Here is a 20398-nt window from a genome sequence, read left to right on the forward strand (position 1 = left end):
CACTAACAGGTGTACTAAAAACTACAACTGTCTCAGTCTCTGGTTACAAAAACATTACTAAATGTATGTAAGACGGCTGTTTTCAACTTTGTCTCCTGTGATTCCCCTGGAAAATGAAACTGCAGGTCTATATGATAAGATGTAGCAATTTTCAATGTCCTAATGGATCAGATAAAATGATCAGCAGTTTGTACAGAAGAAAAACAAACAGTATTTTATCCATCTTATATAAAGAGAATTGCTTTCTAAGCATACAGCTTGATATGACAAGTGAGAATCTAAAGGTTATATAAAATAAGATTTATACTCCATTAAAAATCAGTCATATTGACATAATTATTTTCAAGGAATGCATGCTTACGATGGCAATGTAAATTTACAGAAGTATCTGCCGGAAAACTATCTTTTACAATTATCCAAAAGGCATTTTCATTTTCTCTCTTAATTAGAAAATAAAATGGAATCATTTTTAACAGTCCCTCAAAACAACCTCAGGTATTTAATTTAAAGGAGAATAGTACAGGCACTAATATACAATTATAGTACATTTAACCTATGTATTAAAAGCATATACTTACTTTCTGAATGAATTTCTCAACACTCTGTACCACATGTTTATAGAACTGAAAGAAGGAAAAAAAAAAAAAAGTAGGTCTTAAAATCACTTTTAGTAGATTTTTCCTGCCAACCATATGCTTCAACATGGCTCAAAAGGCTTATCAAACCATTTAAATTTTCAAGATAAATATTTACACCACTCACCTTTTACAACCAACTAGCTGTGATATATAATTTCTTAAGCGATTCTTAAAATAGATATATGGTCAGTATGTCTAAAATGTGTTATTTAACATAAATATAAAAGAATACTATTAAAATTTTTATGAAACCATACTTTGACAAACTTGTGTTGACAGCAAAATACTTGTGATATAGAAAATGGCAGATGTATTTTCTTATTTTCAAGGAAAGAAAAGAACAGGTGTCCTTTGGTATCAGCAAAAGCAAGGATAGTACTAGAAAAATCAAATCATTTTATCAACCTACAGCATTAACAAATATGTATATAACAGAGCTGTTTTCAACCTTATTATCTCCTGCTTCTCCTAGAAAATTAACTACAGGAATATTTAAGACATGGAAATGGATAATGTCCTAATGGACCATACAAAATAGATTAGAAAGGAAGTAAACACATGGATTAAAAATTAAAAATGGTCTTCTATCAATTGTGAGAAAACATAATTTTTATAAAATACAACACTAAGCATAAAACTGAAAATAAATAGAATGGAAATTATAAATTTAACAAAAAAGAATCTAGAATTTATGTTTAATAAATTTTATTAAGTTAAAATAAATTTTAATATCCAATTGTAATGCCGTGGTAATAGCATAATTTTGTTTGAAAAATTAAACTGCATGAGTTATGTTTTATAAGGGACACTTCCTTAGACTAAAAAGACATGAGAACTAAAGTCAGTGCTGTTGTAATGTATGTAAGGACTATGTAGATTAGGTAACAGTACTTTATCAAAGAAGAAATTTCTTACATGTGATCCTTATACTATGGCTGCTTAGGAGAATGTCTTTGTTCTTAGATATAAATTCAAGTATATAAAGATTAAGTACTATTATGAATGAAGTTTGAAACTATCAAATGAATCCAACAGAAAAATAAAACAAAAAGTGTGTATGTGCATTCATGTGTGTAGAAATAAAGCAAATGTGGTAATATTAATAACTGTGAATTTCAGGGAAGAAAATTTGGTGCTTATTGAAATATTTTACAACTTCTGTTAGAAATTTTCAAAATTAAAATCATCAGTACAAATTAGTATGGTGTATCATAAAAACAAAGAGACTCTTGACTGACAGAAACCTAGATTCAAATTCCAGCAAATAACTTAAGTTTCTTATATCTTTCTGACATTAGAAAATAGGAAATAAGGTTAGCACCTATATGTAACTGAATCTTTAAAGTATTCTGCTCAAGAAAGTTGCATAAATACACCAACTTGTAATTTTTACAGATGAAAATGGCAATATACATGTTCACATATTCTCGGGATCCTGATCATAAAAATCATATCACAATGGAGAATAATATAGATAAACAAAGTACAAGAGATTCAATTCATTCTATATACTAACTCTACCAGATACAGGGGGGCAGGAGGGATTGCTTCCTGGAAAAATTCTCTAGTTTAAATGTGATAACTGTCCTTACCCCATCTTTGATTTTCTGTATGTAAGTATTGAGAATTTAACTATAATGATGTTTACAAACTTGTACATAGTCGGTCATATATAAAAAAATTCATTAAGATACTACAAATCTGAAAACTAAGTTTTAGCTATAAGAAAACAGCAAAATCAACCAATAATCTGAATTTATCTCAGTAGCGATTATTAGTAAATAGGAAATCATATATAAATTATAAATAGAAATTTATTAAATGTTATATATTGTTATCCAGAAGGTAATTTATATAGTTGATACTTCTAGTTATGGATGATGTTTTAATTCATACTAGAAAAACATTCACTAAATATTCACAGGTTAAGACTGAGTCAAAAATAACCATTCATTCTCATTTTTAAAAGACCTCCTAAAGCAGAGAATCTTAGCTCTAGGGAGAAGAACTTCTTGGAAAGGTGTTTGGTTGAGCTTCAAAAGATCCTTTAGTCATGAAATTTTATGTATATTTCTTTAGAAGATCCAATCTTTTCCTGAACATTGGTTCAAAAACCTATCTCTGTGTTCTCTTTCCACAGTTCAAGCACCTTATATACAACAAGGTCCAATTATTAACCACAATAGTCCATTTTCAATCTATACAGAATCAGTAAGAAAAAAATACATTAATTTTCATTTAGAAGTCTTTTACTAATTTGTATTTAAGATCTTACAAAGTCAGTGTGACGAAAGTTGAAAATCTCCATGATGTGGCCTATGTCCAAAATATCACCTAAGGAAAACTAGTTGCTTCAAAGTTTATAGAAGGATAAATACTGAAAGTTAAGTGATTACGTGGAAGGGTTTGCAAGTAATACACATTTTTTCCTTTAACATACTGAACATATATTAAAAATTCACAGGAGGAAATATATAAAATCTATAAAAATTACTTCTCCTTCAAAATACTAAAGTGGTATTTTCTTCTGAAACATAGAGAGTAAAATTTATTACTCACCTTAATAGCTTTGATGGCTGCCTTTGTAATCTGGGTCATTTTTGCTTTAGAAATGGGTGGTTTGTAGTCATTCAAGGAATACAACTGATGAAAAAAGAACAAATTTTAAATATAGCAAAATTAACTGTCTCCAAGCAATGATATGAAATTACCAACATTTCCATTTTTATATTCTCAATGAAATCAAAGTGCTGCTTTTCTTTTAAAAAACAAGTTCAATATCTTTAGTCACCAGGGAAACACATCAAAATTACAATGAGCTATCATTTCGTACTTTGCTTATAATAAGAAAGACAGTAAACAAGCATCAGCAAGGATGTAGAGATATTATACACTACTGGTGGGAATGTAAAATTTTGTAGTGGTTTTTATAAAACATTTTGGTAGTTTCTTCAAAAAAGTAACGTTATCAAATGATCCAATTTCACTCCAAGGTACATGCCCGAAAAAGTTGAAAACAAATGTTCACATAAAAACTTGTACATGGTCAATCATATACAAAAATTCATTAAAATTCCGTTTAAAAAGCAGAAACAGCCCAAATGTTCATCATCTGATGAATGAATAAAATGTTTTATCTGTTCAATGAAATTTTTGATAAATGCTACAAAATATGTGATGCTTAGAAAAATTTTACTAAGTTAAACAAGAAAAATGAGGAATGACTATTAATGATAAATATTTCTTTTGGAAGTGAAGAAGATATTTTAAAGTTAATTGTAGTGATGATTGCACAACTTGGTGAATAAACCAAAGCCACTGAATTTTACAATAAATTGGTTGATTTTATGGTATACTTTTTTTTTAATCAAGGGATCCAAAGTTTAACAAGAATCCTGCCCCCAAAAAATCTTTATTTTGAAATTTCTTACATAAGCAAAGAATAAAAGTGCTTAGAAAGAAAGCAGTTAAAGACATGTTAGAGAAATCAGGCAACAGACAAATGACTATGAATAAATGGATGCTGATTAAAACTGTGGGTCTGGCACAGTGGAGCATGCACAGAAGCCCCAGCACCTGTGGATGCTAAGGAAGGCAAGACCCTGACTCAAAATTTAAAAAAGGACTGAAATGTAAGCTGAGTGGTAAAGCATCTCTGAGTTTAATCTCCAGTCAAAAAAAATTTTTTCATTGTACTCAGTAACTATAATTGGTATAATAATTTAAAAGTTTGGAAACTAGGCTTTGCCATTAAAACACTGTAAAACCTACCTGAACAGACTTCAAATTCTATTCATTTTCACCCCTCTTATCTCTGGAATCTGCAGTTTTCTCATTTTTGTCTCCTCTTCCTTCCCTAGTCACCACCTCCATGACAACAGTCCAAATTACCTTCATCACCCACCTGGACAACACCTAAATGGATGTGGACTATTTTCCTCACCACATTTACAACTCTTTTTAAAACTATCTTGGTCAGATGATTGACACTCAAAACCACTCCCATCATCCCTTATTAAAGGTCAGGGATTTCTCTTTAGATAAACAATAAGTAAAAAAGTCTGCATATATAAGGCCCTGCCTGCTCCAACTTCTGTGTCTGTTTATACTCCAGCTTCAGTTCATACCATGCTCATAGGCCCCTCTCTGCTCCTGGCACAAATGATCTCCCCCACCCCCCTAATCTCAAGTTCCCTGGGTCCCAAATTAATGAGGCTAGTTCCCTCTACTTAGATACTCTTCACCATGGCTTCCCCAGTAGTTAATGTCTTTCAGACAGGTAGCAAACAGACAAGAGTGGTGGGATCATGAGGTTATGGGGAAAATTCTATAGAATGGGCCTATGTAGTGACCTCCACATGCTTTCTTTTGCAAAACAATTTACTTGGGGCCACTCTGGCCCTGACTAGCTTAAGTCAACAGGATATGCTACATTCCTCAACAAACGACCTGCTCTCTGCAGAAGAAATGTGGACCCAAAGGCTCCTCCCTGATAAAAACACAAGTTACTTTGAAAGGGGGACTTTTGTGACCTTTACACAGACCAGATTCCACGACTCAAGGAGACAGGATTATTAGAAGCAAAGCCTCCAATCATAAACTCCGTAGAACCGAGTTCTGATCAAAATCAGTCAGCATGGGCCAAGGTGAGTTGCCTTGAATATTTAGCACGTCATTACAACAGTAAATCTCCCCTCCATGGGGTAGGGGTAAGCCCATGTGCAGTGGAACTTCAAAGTCTGATGCAATCCTGCTGTCAGTCAAAAGTCAAAAGGTGGGCCTGGGTGGGTTTCTCTGGAAACTTCCCTGGAATTCCCAATAAAAAAGGAGGGTAGGAGGGGCCACTTCTCTGTGAAGACCCACTCTCTTCCTTTCTCCCTTAAGAGTGTTCCTTCTTTCCTTTTCCTTTCCCTACTAATAAACTCCTGCCTGCAACTATGTGCAACTGGTCTAGAAATCTTTATAGCATGGTTGCAAAGAACCGGTGACCAAGAACCTCTGTGGTTGCTTTTGCTCTGCTGATGGCCTTGCCTGAAAACACTTCTTTTTTTTTTTTTTTTTTTTTTTTTGGGGGGGGGGGGGTTTTGCTGGGGATCGAACCCAGGGCCTTGTGCTTGCAAAGCAAGCACTCTACTGACTGAGCTATCTCCCCAGCCCCTTGAAAACACTTCTTAAGCAAAGCACCACCTAATGAGGAAAGGGTTCCCTACCTCCCCAACAAGATCAAGACTTCCCTCTTTATGGGCTCACTGCTCTACACTTACTTTTGAAGCATTCACTGCAATAATCTGATATTTACTTGTATGATTATTTAATACTTGATTTTAAAAAAGGACTGCCACAAGGACGATAGTAACTGAAACCAATGAACAAAGGATGTGAAGTTTCTTAAAAGCAATTTAAGTTACCAAGTGGTAAATATATGCACCACTTGCTATTCAAACTGGAAGCAATTCAAGTACAAACATCCTTTACCCTTTAATTGCCTATAATGGGACTCAACTGCTAATGATATTGCCTAAGATTAGATTCCATCAGATACTAAGAACTCTTAAGCTGAGATTTTTAAGATCTTACACCAACCGTAAACCAAATGCCTACTATGTTAAACAGGGAATTTTAATATAATTGTATATACTCATTACTATACTGTAATTCCTACCTATTTCAGAAAATGTACCTGTATCCAAGTACATTCACTAGATGCAAAATAACAAAACATTCTATGGTTTTTCAACAAGCCAGGTAAAGTAAAGGTCAATTTTCCAGAATTTCTCAGAGGACCCACCTGAGATCCATTCCTGTCTCTTTCTAGAGAATAAGATCTAAGAACAGAAACCCTATCTTTTTTGTTGAGATTCTAATTTTTTTTTTTTCTATCCAACATCTGGTGAAGACTAGTTACTTGTTAAGAGTAAATTAAAATAGACAAATACAAGACTCAGTAATGCAAAAGCTTTAAACAGGAAAACCTATATTTGAATTTCAACTATGTTACCTTATGAAAAGTTGCTGACCCTCTGAACGAAAAAAGAAACATGTTCATAGAAACATAGCCCACAAAGCTTTTGGAGCACAGTGAATTTGCTCAACAAAGGTTAGCCATTATTAAAAATCCTTTTCTTTGGTAGGCATTCTTCATTTAAATGAGTCCTAGTCAAGTATCCATTAAACATTCACTCAGCCATTTGGAGGCACAACTATATTTATATTACTAGGTAAGGAAGTGGTATCAGGTTGTTTTATAGTTGACAACACATTCTTTCATTTTGTGTAACAAATTCCAGTCAAGCACTAATCTATATTCTATCAGACCAAAACTTTACTTGCTTTTTGAGGGGTGGGTTGGCAAAACACAACTGAGACTCCAAAAGCATATTCTGGATTGGGGATATATAGCATTCAGTAGTGGTAGAGCACTTGCCTAGCATACTTTAAGTACTGGGTTCAATCCCCAGCTCAGGAAGCTGGAGGAGTATGGACATTCAACAATCTGAAGATAGAGCTTTCATTCAAGATCCTCCTTTTAAAATTCCACACTGTAAACATTTAAGGTATTACTCAGAAAAACATTGAGTAATACACTTCAAAGACTTAATACATAAGCTTCCAACTAACCATTTTTCTAGATTCTCTAAATATTCCATTTAATAAATCTGATCAACAGAAAGCTGAGATCATTTCATCCATTTCTTCCCTAATCACCTTTACTCATTCAATAGTTAAGTCCTCAACTTTTAAAGAAAGCTGACAGATATTTTGCCTAGGACATGATCTTTTTAGAAATTGGTTAAGAAATAATTTTTCCCAAAAGGTGCCTTACTCAAGAATTCACAAAGTACATTTTCCTTGAATCCAGAAACAGGACAGTGATTCATCTAGTTTGTGTATTTACTTTTTATCAAAAATGGATCATTTAACAGGTTTCTCCCTTCTTGCCTTTTGTTCTAGAGATCTTGCTGTTGTTTTTATTTTGCTAGCAGAAGCAAACATCTCAAAAGTCTACTTGAGTTAGGACAGAAGAAATAAAAGATAGGAAGAAAGAGACAAAAGACAAGAAAACAGAATTTTAATTTGTAAGTCCTGTACTAAGTTCCTCATACCTTTACTCCCTGAGCCAGTTCTCTTTCCAAGGTCTGTCACTCCCAAATTTTGGGGAAATCTACAAATCTTTACTCACAATCTTAAACCTACTGGAAATTCACATTTATGAAAAATGCCCTGTGCGCTGTTAACCAGCCCAGGAACACACATATGTTTAGAAGAGATTGAGCAATGGGAAATGTGAAACCTAGAATATGAGGTATTTTCCCAGAAACCTAAAACATAGGGTACTTTCCCAAGGTAATCTGTTGATCGGATAACGGAGAAGACATCAACATACTCTCATCAACCAACTCTCATCAAATGTGCAATAAGCCATCAAGAATTAGCAATAGATATAGAATTCTCTCCATTTTCTCAAAATGTGAATCGAGATACAAAACACATCAGGGTTTTAACAGTGGAAAATGCTGGAGAAGAATGAAAGTTGATTCTGGGACCTTACTTTTGTTTTACTTGATGATTCCCACTTCCACGCTCAGGTCAGAAGACCACAGCTATGAAGACCACCATAAACTGTCTTGTGATCATCAGACTGATATCCCCACATACTTCCCATGCCCACTCCTTACCAAGTTTTTTTAAAAGAACCCAGGGATTCTAAAAGAATCTCTCACTCTCATCATGGTCCACATTCTCCCTTGTCCTAAACAAATCTCAGTGCCTAAGTAGTTAACACATTAGAAATTCTTTTCTACAGTACTTGCCAAGGACCCAGTTGTTCTGAGTTGAGGACCCTTCTCTGGACCTCCTCAGTCCACCCTCAGTGACATACTGACATCTAATTTCACTGTTATATGACTAGTTTTGTGGTACACAAAGATAAAACTTCTGTGTTTAATTTCATTAACTAGGTTACTTTAAAGTTCTTTTGAATTAATTAACTGAAACAAAATTTTTAACATTTATTAAACTAATGAGAATCTATTACATGATCTCAGGGACAGTTTGTCATCATTCAATTTCCCTTCTAGTTTTGTATCCAATTTCTATGTTCTATACTATCACTTAATCCTAAGCATCAGACTCACTCCTCTAGGACTTCCAACAAAGAACATCTGCTGAGAATTTTATAAATGTCACTATAACAGTCAGTAGTTTAAGAAAATAATGAGTTCTGGGGTTGTAGCTCAGTGGTAGAGTGCTTGCCTATCATGTGTGAAGCACTGGGGATCCTCAGCACCACATAAAAATAAATAAATAAGGGTACTGTGTCTATCTACAACTAAAAATTAAAAAAAAAAAAAAAACAAAAAAGAAAAGAATGAATGTAAGAGCTGGGAATGTAGCTCAGAGGTAGAGTGCTGGCACAGCAGGCCAAAGCCTGGGTTCATTCCAGCACTGAAGAAAAAGAAACAAGGAAAAAAGAAATGATAAATACATGATGGAATGCTGCCAGTGCATTCGAGGCTTTTAACAAACTTCCACAAATAATTCAGCATACGTGAAGAGACTATTGAATCCATCTTTAGATCCACAAGATATGATACGATGCCTGACATACAGCAAGAATTCACTAATAATTATCCAACAGGTAACTTACTTTTACTGCTGTTACAATGCTTACTACTAAAACTGCCAAGTTTCACTTAAACTCCAGATCTCATCATATTTGTTAACAAGTCAGTCACCAAGAAACAAATAGAATTCTCTCCGTTTTCTCAAAATCTGAATCAGGATACAAAACACATCAGGGTTTTAACAGTGGAAAATGCTGGAGAAGAATGAAAGTTGATTCTGGGACCTTACTTTTGTTTGACCTGATGATTCCCACTTCCATGCTCAGGTCAGAAGACCACAGCTGCATGCTCTCTAGGCTTGAGCTCTTCAACTACCCAGTTTTCCCTGCTGATGTGTCTTCCTCAAGCAGCTGTTTATCCCACTGAAGTTTGTTACATTAAGTTCTTCCCCAGTTAAAACTACTGTAATTTTTCTAAATCCCCTGGTGCTTGCTATGTACCAGACTGAACTCTGTTTCCCAAACCTAAGCTTCTTCCCCATACATACCATGTTCTAATATTATCTAATCTAACACCTTACTTACTTTTAAATGCCTTTACTTACACAAACTCTCTATGTCCACCTGACCTCAGAATAACTTGCCCCTAAGCTGTCCCTCTTCCTTTGGCCACCAACACATCTTTACAATGGAAAGGTACTAAATAAAAGCTCTCACTCTAAGTAATTCAGTTCTTCTCATGTACACTGAACAGTCCTCCTTAAACTTGTAACTTACTTTTTTGTGTGCTACTAAAAAAATTAAGTAAGTTACAAGTTTAAGGACTACTCAGTGTACATGCTTGCTAGAAAAGTGCTCCACTACCACTGAGCTAATCCCCCAACCCTAAACTTGTAAAATTTTAAACTGCTATATTATCACTTGTAGATACCAGAGCAAATGAGTATTTTTAACCTGAAAACTTTTTCAAGTCCAATCAGCTTCTAACGACTTTAACCAAGATTTGAGGAATCTTTCACCTAAGCTAAACTATGTTAGCTTAGCTGTCACTTCTGGCTACTCCACCACAAAATTTCTACTAATGACCTTAAAAGTCACTTAATATAAATTGGGTCAGGGATCAGCAAACATTTTCTGTAATGGGTCAGATTGTAAATATTTTAGATTTTGTGAGTGTAATCATTTGGATATGGTTTGTCCTCCCCAAAATTTCACATATTAAAAAAGTTGGATCGCCAGAGTGGTGGTGTGTTTTAAGAGGCAGAGTCTACTGGGAGGTCCTTGGAATCCTGGGGAAGCTGCTCTCAGAAGAGAATGAGGTACTTCTCTTCCAACACTTAGGTAGTTCTCCCGGGAGTTGTTACTCAAGCCTGAGCCTGGCCCCGCTCAGCGCTCCAGCTTTGTGTTCACTTGCTCCTGCAAACGGTGCTGCCGCTGCCCTCCACCACAATCTAACGTAGTCAAGAGTTCTGTCTCTCACCAGAACTGAGCCCATGCAAGCACATACCCTTGAACCTCCTAAACTGCAAACTAAAAAACTTTTCTTAAGTTGCCTGCCTCACGTTTTGAGAATCAGCAAGCAAAAGATATCAAAAACTTCTAAAACTGGAAATGTAATAAAAGGGTTGGTAACTGATACAATGAAGAAACCACAAGTCATAGCACTCACAAGAGGATACAGCCCAGAGTGAAATAATTTGTCCTGCAGCATTCCAGGGTCTAACACTCAAAAATCAAGGTATTAGAGAGAACAGTAGCAGCCCAAATAAATTACTGCTCTACTTACTATTCCAACAACTCAATAAATAATGGATAAGTTTTAAGAAACAGTGGCATAAAAATATTATTTACTGATAAGAGGTTAATCACCAGAAGAACTCAAGTATTAAGAATTAAAACACTGTTCTTGCGGGGATCAAGGACAGGGTGAGAAGGAAGGGCTTTGAATAAAATCACTTCAGCTCTTTCCTACCCACCAATTCTTATGTTGAAACCCCAAACCCCAAAGACATTGTATTTGGAAATAGGACCACTTTGGAGGCAATTTAGGCTAAATGAGGGTATAACTGTAGACAGGCCTGGTCTAATAGGATTGGTGTCCTTATAAGAGACACCAAAGAGCTCTCACTCAGACACACACTCTTGTATGCTCTCTCCCTACCCCCCCACCCCACAGCATGAACACACAGTGAGACAGCAGCTATCTGAAAGTCAGGAAGTCTTTCCAGGAACCCAATGGTGAGCACCTAAATCTTGGACTACCTAGCTTAAAGATCTGTAAGAAAATAAATTTTAATTATTTAAGACCTTTTATAAATAATCCATTATATAAAAATTTTCTATCAAATTAAGCATACATAACTTATGATTAGTGAATTAGAGCTTTGGGGAGAAAGCTAGGAAAAAACATACACAGCTTTTTGATGCATTTTTTTAATTAAATGTTTTTAATTTGTTTTAATTAGTTACATATGACAGTAGAATACACCTTGATACATTATATATAGTGGAAGTAATTTCTCATTCTTCTGGTTATACATGTAGACTCCCACCTGTCGTATATGTACATGTACATATGTACATGGAATGTCTGATTCATTCCACTGTCCTTCCTACCCCCACACCCCCTCCCCTCCCTTCACTCACCTCTACCTAAAGTAACTCATTCACAAGGATTACTACTCCTAGTTCTAATTCACTGAGGTAAAAACTGAAATAATCATTCATTCTCTCGGCCCAACTCCCAACTGTTTCACTGGGATGAAAGACAACATGAACATGACACTGTGGTTTTCCTACTTAATAAATTCTGTCAAACAACTTTACATTTATTTTATTTAAATAGGAATTACTGGCATTCCCACCCATGGTTTTATTAAAGCTTTTCATATTCTGCATTACAGATGGTAAACTCTAAACAAAATGATCTTTTAATAATTAGAATGACTGTTTATAAATGATAATAATGAAAATGCCAAAGCATAGTATTTATGATATAAAACACAGCACACAAAAAAAACCAGAAGGAATCAATGTAAGATAACCAGTTTTGTTTTGTAGTTTTGCGAGAATTCTTTGATGACCCCCAGATTTTTCCCCACTTGGTGGCACAGGCCCTGTTTAACCCCCTCTCCAAATAATCCTGCACTTCTGAATGTGAGTAAGATTTGTGAATCTGATGGGACAGTTGTTCTCTGGTAACTGTTGTTTGAGTCTCTTCAGGAGCAGACTGGAGATAGAATTTCTTACTGGTTCTGAAGAAATAAACCGTCATATATGAGAGGTCCCCATGACTACGAGACTAAAAAGTGGCCACTAGAAACAGATCAATCCCCAGTTAACAGTACCTGGATCCTAACCCATGGAAATTATGAAATAAATATATGCTGCTTTTAGCCACACACTAAATTTGTGACACCTATTACACAGCAATAGAAAACTAATATAATAAAACACAGGTTTGAACAGGGCACTGTGACACATGCCTGTAATACCAACAACTCAGGAGGTAGAAGCAGGAGGATCACAAGTTTGAGGACAGCCTCAGCAACGAAGACCTCCCCCTCTCAAAATAAAAAATAAAGGGGCTGGGGATGTAGGTCAGTGGTAAAGCACCCCTGGGTTCAATACCCAGTAGTCCCCCCGACCAAAAAAAAATAGTTTTGAGTGATTTTTCTTCATTTTCTAAATTGGATGCCTTAAGTTTTCTTATTTTTGTTAAAATTATTTTTATTAACAATTCAATGTAGAAATTAAATTTTGAAAACTATGCTTTTCCCTAAGGAGTTTCAAAAATGAAAATGGAAACTCAACATTTTGAATACAGAAGTAAAATAAACACTAAGATTTTTCTCATCTATGGAGACTTTTAAAGGGGCACATTATTCACCAACTTTAATAACTGAACTAAAACATTCAAATTTCACTTCAAGTTAAAAATGAAGTATTCTCTGTATCCAAAATTTCTCACTAACATGTTGGCTCTTTCCCATGTAGCATTGATCGTCCATACTAATTTTTTTTATTATTTTTTCTTTTTTTGGTATTGAGGACTGAACTCAAGGGTGCTTAACCACTGAGCCACATCCGCAGCCCTTTTTTGTATTTTATGTAGAGACAGGGTCTCACTGAGTCGCTTAGGGCCTTAATAAGTTGCTGAGAATGGCTCCGAACTTGGGATCCTCTGGTCTCAGCCTTCTGAGTGGCTGGGATTATAGGCATGGGCCACTGCACTTGGCACTAATTTTAATTTGAGCTACAATTAGATAACAAAGTAACATTAAATCAGAAGAATTTGAACAAAATGTGACCAGGAACAACTTTAAAATTACAGCAGCAAATTCTACTTTACGAAAAGTGTGTTCTAAAACAACGTAAGTGATTTTTCTTTGGTCTCTTAAAATAAAAACTCCTTTCCTTTTTTCCAAGATTTTGTAATAGGTTTATTTGTTTAAAAAATTATTTCAGGTGAGCACAGTGGCTTGGGAGACCCAGGCAGGAGGATCTCAAGTTCAAAGCCAGCCTCAGCAAAAGCAGGACACTAAGCAACTCAGTGAGACCCTGCCTCTAAATAAAATACAAAACAGAGCTGGGTATATGGCTCAGTGGTCAAGTGCCCCTGAGTTCAATCCCCAGTACAGCCTCCCCCACCAAAAAAAACTCTAAAAAAGGCTTTACAGTGCAGGCCAACATGGAGTAAAGAAACTACACACACCCCTCCCTGCCGACAAATGAAAACTTCAGACCGAATACAAAAGCAACTATCTGAGAACTCAAGAGTAAAGCAGCAGGTAAAACTTATGTCAAACCTGAATATTGACCAGAAAAGCAGGAGGAGACTGAGTGCTTGGGAGGAGGTAATTTCATAGTATTTGGTATTCTTCCATGATCTTCCGGCTTTGATCCCAGTGCTGACAGATTGACAGAATGGTGCAGCCAACACCAGAAGCAAAATCACCAGGAGAAACCCCCTACGTTTAGCCAGACAAACGCGTAAAAGGACTACTCTATGTTTTCGAGGAAGGGAAAAGAGGAGGAGGCAATCGGTTTTTCTTTTTTCCCCTTTTCCCTTTTCTCTCCTTGCCTGCCAACGATTTGTTTGGCACTCTAGCATCTAAAACCCAAAGACCTATCTCTGGTCTGAAGAACAAGGAAAAAGGGTCCAAAGAATGGGAGTGGGGGTTCTAATTTTCTCTCATTCTGAAGACTAAGCCTGAAGAGCAACCTGACATTCCAGGGCAATGGAGAGAGGGAAGAGCCCCATGATATGGAGAACATGAGGATCTGCCAGGGAACAAGAGTATCCCGTAATTCTGCATATGAACTACTTCAGTCCTGGGATCATCATCCTTGTCAAAACAAACCCAAAGAAGCAGAGTGAAAGCTCTGAGAACAAAAATCCACGTCAACCTCTACCCAATTACTGGATCAACTCCTGAGGGCGACAGGTGCTAATCACACCTAAAGATTGGAACAAATATTTTCAAAACTGAAGTGACCCTGGAACCACCACAAAAAGGCAGGACAGAACTTGCATCCTGAGCTTACCCAAGTCCACTGCCTAATAAACAAAAACATTCTTCATTCTCCAGAGAATTTAAGTGAAGCCTTAACAACATAATATTGAAAATGTACAATATGCCAGCGAAACTTACTTAACATATCAAAAGGCCAACAGACACATACACACGCCCCAGGCAAACGTGTTACCACATAGGGGAAAATACAATCAACGAATGCCAATCCCAAAATGACACCAATGCTGGAATTCTCAAAGACTTAAACTACAAAAAAAAAAAAAAAAAGACAAATGGACTTTTTAAAACTGAAAAACATACAAAAGGAGGTAATATGGAGGCAAATACAAGTAATAATTTTTTTTACTAATGACTGTACATATTTAGACACAAAAAAATTGTTTATTTTCACATCAGCATTATCTATGATAGTTTAAAAAAAAAAAAACCTATATGTCAAAGATTTAGATTTAGTTAGGTATAGTAAGATACAGTTAACCCAATACACACATTATTAATGCTATAGTAACAGAAATATATGATGTGTTCAATGACAAATATAAAATATTTGCAATAATTACAACTTTATAAACAAAAGAATAAAAAAGCAAGAGCAGGAAAAAATCTGTTAGAACACATATTTCTTTTTCTACTTCATAGCATTCTTTCCAACTAGATGGTATTCAAACCATAATCTAGCTATTAACACACTAGAAGAAAAGTTTTTCCATATAATTCTCACCCACTTAAAATAAAAAAGAACTAAACAAAACAAAATAATGACATGCACTGATAAATCTTGGGTGACACTCTTCCTGTTAAATACACATATGTATCCCTTGAATCATTACAAAAGCTCTATTTCTTCTTATGGGTTGAGATTAAAACAAAAAATGTGTTTTTGGAAAACACTGCTCTAGCCCACAACTATCAGAAGATAATATTAAAATTAATTACAAACAAAAGAAAACATTAAATTCTCTCTAGATAACACTGCTTGCCAAAAGTAAACCTACAATGTAATCATTTCTTTTTAATATTTTGTTTTAGTTGTGGGTGGACACAATACCTATATTTTATTTTTATGTGGTGCTGAGGGTGTACACGAGGCACACAATCTCCCTTCCTCTACCCATCCACTTTGGAAGACTGACTTTATGTTTTAAAAATCCTCAAAAACTAGTGCCCAATAAAACCATTTTTCCGTATCCTCCACAATGGCTAAAAGAGTTACATATTAGGTACACAAGGGATCTAAAAGGCAATCAAGCAAATACAAGCTAGCAAAACAAATTTACCCAACATCCTCACAACTAAATTCACCTGAATACAGACTAATTTTACTCAAAGATGTATAATGTCAATGCCACAATGATGATAGAAATTTCTCTTAATTTCTTCCCCCAAGATTTTACTCTTACTAGGTTTTCTGAAATCCTGTATCTATAATTCTAGGCCAATAACTATGAATATGAAGAACATATTTTAATGCAGCAGAATATTTCACTCTGAAATAATTCCCAATATCACTTGTAATGTTTCATAATAAAATCATTAATAAAGTTTCATGTTTAATAATTAAAAAATTTTTCTCAAGGTAAAACCTATGAAAAAGAATCAAGGAATACAAAAACAAATTCCACTGATCAATAAGCTCAAAGCTAAGTGGTGACTTATGTCAAACTGAGACAGTATTCAAAAATGGGCATTATTCAGCTACCAAAAATGGGCACGGTATTAAGCCTATCAAAAAATAACGTGAAGACCCATCCCTCAACTAACAATCTACTGAGGTGGAAAAGCAAAGTCATTTACATACTAAGATTATAGTAGATTCTCAGTTTTCTAATTTACCATATCAGCTTTGACAATTCACAATGATCCCAAAGATCTCTAAAATTTTTCCCAGGTAACTTTTCAGAGACATTTACCTGAAGTATATATATTAAACTTAACTATTAGTGACTGAATATCTTTCATTTTTCTTTCCTTACACTAACAGAGAAGTAATATACTAAAGTTGTAATTAAAATTCAGGGGATCCTGGAGAACCTCGCTCGGACTTGGCCTTATGAAAAAAGGATCACATGATATAATTCAGTGCCAAATAATGCTACTAGAGGAGGTACTAGCTATAACTAAAATATATATCCAAACAACATTACTCTATGTAAATTTATGATTACACAAATGGTATGCCTTTCCGCCATTTACAAACAGAGAAACAACATGTATCCCATTTGTTTACAATAAAAAAAAAAATAATAAAATATATATCCAGTTGGAAAAAGCAGAAATAAGATTTAATAAAGAAAATGGAAGTGTAATGAACTGACTAGAAAAAGCACATCCTGACTTCCACAACATTTACATTCATAACACACTCATCAATACATCTTTATAAACGGTCATTACAAAAAAGAATGGAAGAAATGTATACTTCCTAATGGAATAAATACATAGAATCTGAACACAACTTTGTTTATTCTACTAAAAAATAGCAGCGAGTTGCAAAACCAAAAACAAAGATGGACCAGTCATAACCCAATGGCTCAAGTTTAAGGCCAGCCTCAGCAAAAGTGAGGGGCTAAGCAACTAGGTGAGACCCTGTCTGTAAATATAGCAACTTAATTCACAATAGTTAAAACTGTAGAACCAGGCTAGATGCCCTTCAATAGATGAATGGATAAAGAAACTGAGGTATATATACACAATGAAATATTACTGAGCCTTAAAGGAGAATAAAATTGGGCATTTGCAGGTAAATGGATAGAGTTGGGAGAATATAGTGCTAAGTGAAATAGGCCAATCCCAAAAAACCAAAGGCCAAATGTTTTCTCTTGATATGTGGATACTGATTCATAATGGGGTGTGAGGCCAAGGGAAGAATGGAGGAACTTCAGATTGGGCAAAGGGGAGTGAGGGGATGGGAGGGGTATGGGGATGGGAAAGATGGTGGAATGAGACGGACATTACTACCCCATATACACGTAAGATTACACAAATGATATGACTGCATCGTGTATAACCAGAGAAATGAAAAGTTGTGTTTCATTCCTGTACAATGAACTGAAATGTATTCGGCTGTCATGTATAACTAATTAGAACTAATTTTTTTTAAAAAAGACTTAAATATAAGCTCAAAAATATACACAGTTGAGGAAAAGAGTATTTGAAAGGATTTTAAAAGCATAAAGTGATTCAGAGGCAACATCATTTGAAAAACTTAGTAAAAAAGTAGTAATCTAAAAAAATCTAGTTCTACTATATTAACCAGTAAGAAATAGTAAATTTAAGTGGACTCTAACATCTGGCTATGATAGTGCACACCTGTAATCCCAAGGCCTTGGAAGCTGAGACAGGAGGATAGCAACTTCAAAGCCAGTCTTAGGGACTTGGTGAGATCCTCAGCAACTTAGAGCAAGACCCTGCCTCAAAAAATATAAAGGGCTTGGGATGTAGCTCAGTGGTAAAAGTCCCTGGGTTCAATCCACAGTACCCAAAATAAAAAAATTAACATTGGATTTCATGACTGATAAAATTTGAGTGAAAGACAGGAATCCAGGAAATCCCAAGTTTTTGAGTCGAGTATTGGGGATATGGTTTTACTATTAACATAAACAGAAGTCTAAAAGCAGGACATCTGTGGAAGAAAGATTAAGTTTAGATTTGGGGTGATAATACGATTTCAAGTGCACATATGCACAAAATACCTAGAAGATATGGGACTGAATCTCAATAAAGAAAACAGAAAATGCAAGTCATTCCTGAAGAGATAATAGCTAGAGAGACAAGGAATAAATATGGAAAACTAACTATCAGAAGGAGTATAAGTAAAAATGAGAAGTACTTAGCCTCAGGTTAAAATCACCTAAGAAATTAAAACAGGCAAAGAGCATTAAGTAGCATTAAGTACTACTTTTTCAGATCTAAGGCACTTTGTCACTATCACAATTGTTGAATTACTTTTACCTTCAGAATACTGACAGAATATTTTCATTTTATGGATGAATAAATTTAGTTAAGTGACAATTAAATTCAAAGAACTGTTAAATAAGAACTATGTGTCAAACCAAGTTCTTCTGGCTAACCAGATACTCACAGATGTGATCTAGTTTCCAAAAAACAAAGAAATCCACCAGCTGGAAGTCAAGTAAACAATACAACTATGTCACCAAATAACATGGCGGAGGACTGTGAAGACATACCATTTAATAGCGTTAACCTAATAACAAACTAGACTTTAATCAAAAGACCAAAGATTATAAAGCTGTGAGTATACTGACCAAATAAAAGCCAGATAAATCTTATTTAAACACATATTTCATACATTCCTTAACAAGGAAGTCCCCTTTCTCTTAAAAATTAATTTAATCAGAGGTAAAACACAACAATTCCACACTTCTCCCAAAAGCTAAAACACATACAGTTTAGGGTTCAACAAAGTATTACAAAAGTAATACAGCAAAACAAAAAAATAATATAGCAATGAATACTGTGAAAAATTCAAGCTATTAAAAGCTCTCATCCACTGCACCCTATCTACCTGCTGCCCTCATCAGAAATTACCACTGTTAGACTGGTAGGTTACATTCCAGAATCTTTCATGTACACCTAGTTATACATTTATAAACATCTACATCTATTTATATATTTATAAATATCATAAATATGTACATGTACATATGTATAAATGTGAAAGACATTTTATGCACCCAAGTGAAAAATTATACTCATTACTATTTAAAATGACTTTCTTAAAAGCCTCGTTGAATTTTGTAAAGCAATGAAATTCTTGTTAATGATGAACATTACAAATATTGTTCCAAAATACCAGATATGATCGCATTTTGTTACTGCCTGTTGTTCAAAAATCTTGTTCAACATTTCCCCATTATTGGAAAAAAATGCAGAATATAATTATGACATTCTAGTATGTTCTTTTGAACTTAGGCTCTACAATATTTATCCATCATTAATGTATGTTATAATTTAAAGATATTTTCTAGGGCAACAAAATCAACCAAAATGATACTACATGTTCCCAAGTTACAGTTTTGTTTTTTTTTGTTTTGTTTTAATTAAAACTATCTTTCCTTAGAATTCTTTAAAATTTCCAGCTGTTAAAAAATTGGGGGCTGGGGTTGTGGCTCAGTGACAGACCACTTGCCTAGCATGTGTGAGGCACTGGGTTCAATTCTTAGCACCACATATAAATAAATGAATAAATAAAGGTCTAGCAACATCTAAAAGATATTTTTAAAAAATCTTAAATATATTAATACTAGTTAAATATCATATCTTAAAATTAGTATTAGCTTTCCAAATACTTTATAAAATTATTAGGCTTTTAAATATTCAAACCAACTCTGACAGGTATTCAGGGAAAGTGCCTTATCTATTTTCAAAATGAATAAACTGAGACCAAGAAATTCTTAATTAGAAAACTTATTCATCAGGATTAATTTAAGAAATCCTAAATTAGGACACACTGTCTAATCCCATTTTGTAAATAATAAAACCACCATCTTGTCCCTTGTTGTCAAATGTTATCTGTCACATCTTTCTTTGACAACAACTTGATTAATTCTGTACCTTTTTCATATTTCAGAACACTGGGAGCTTTCTAAACAGTTGTTTGCAAATATCTAAAGGAAGCAGTTACAAAGTAGTCAGACCAT

The 20398-nt window shown here is 34.6% G+C and overlaps 1 protein-coding gene across 1 annotated transcript in view; it reads right to left on the reverse strand.

Moving 5' to 3' along the window:
* Positions 1-20398, reverse strand: part of SCAF8 (SR-related CTD associated factor 8) — a gene marked incomplete at its 5' end in the record, with an annotated part of 91201 nt that overhangs the window by 57386 nt on the left and 13417 nt on the right. Inside the window, 2 exon segments of the mRNA XM_079148670.1 lie at positions 579-623; positions 3198-3281. Coding sequence (XP_079004796.1) covers positions 579-623; positions 3198-3281 — 129 coding nt within the window.

The sequence above is a fragment of the Sciurus vulgaris genome, assembly GCF_902686455.1.
Source record: "Sciurus vulgaris genome assembly, chromosome: 7".
Classification (NCBI taxonomy): Eukaryota; Metazoa; Chordata; class Mammalia; order Rodentia; family Sciuridae; genus Sciurus; species Sciurus vulgaris.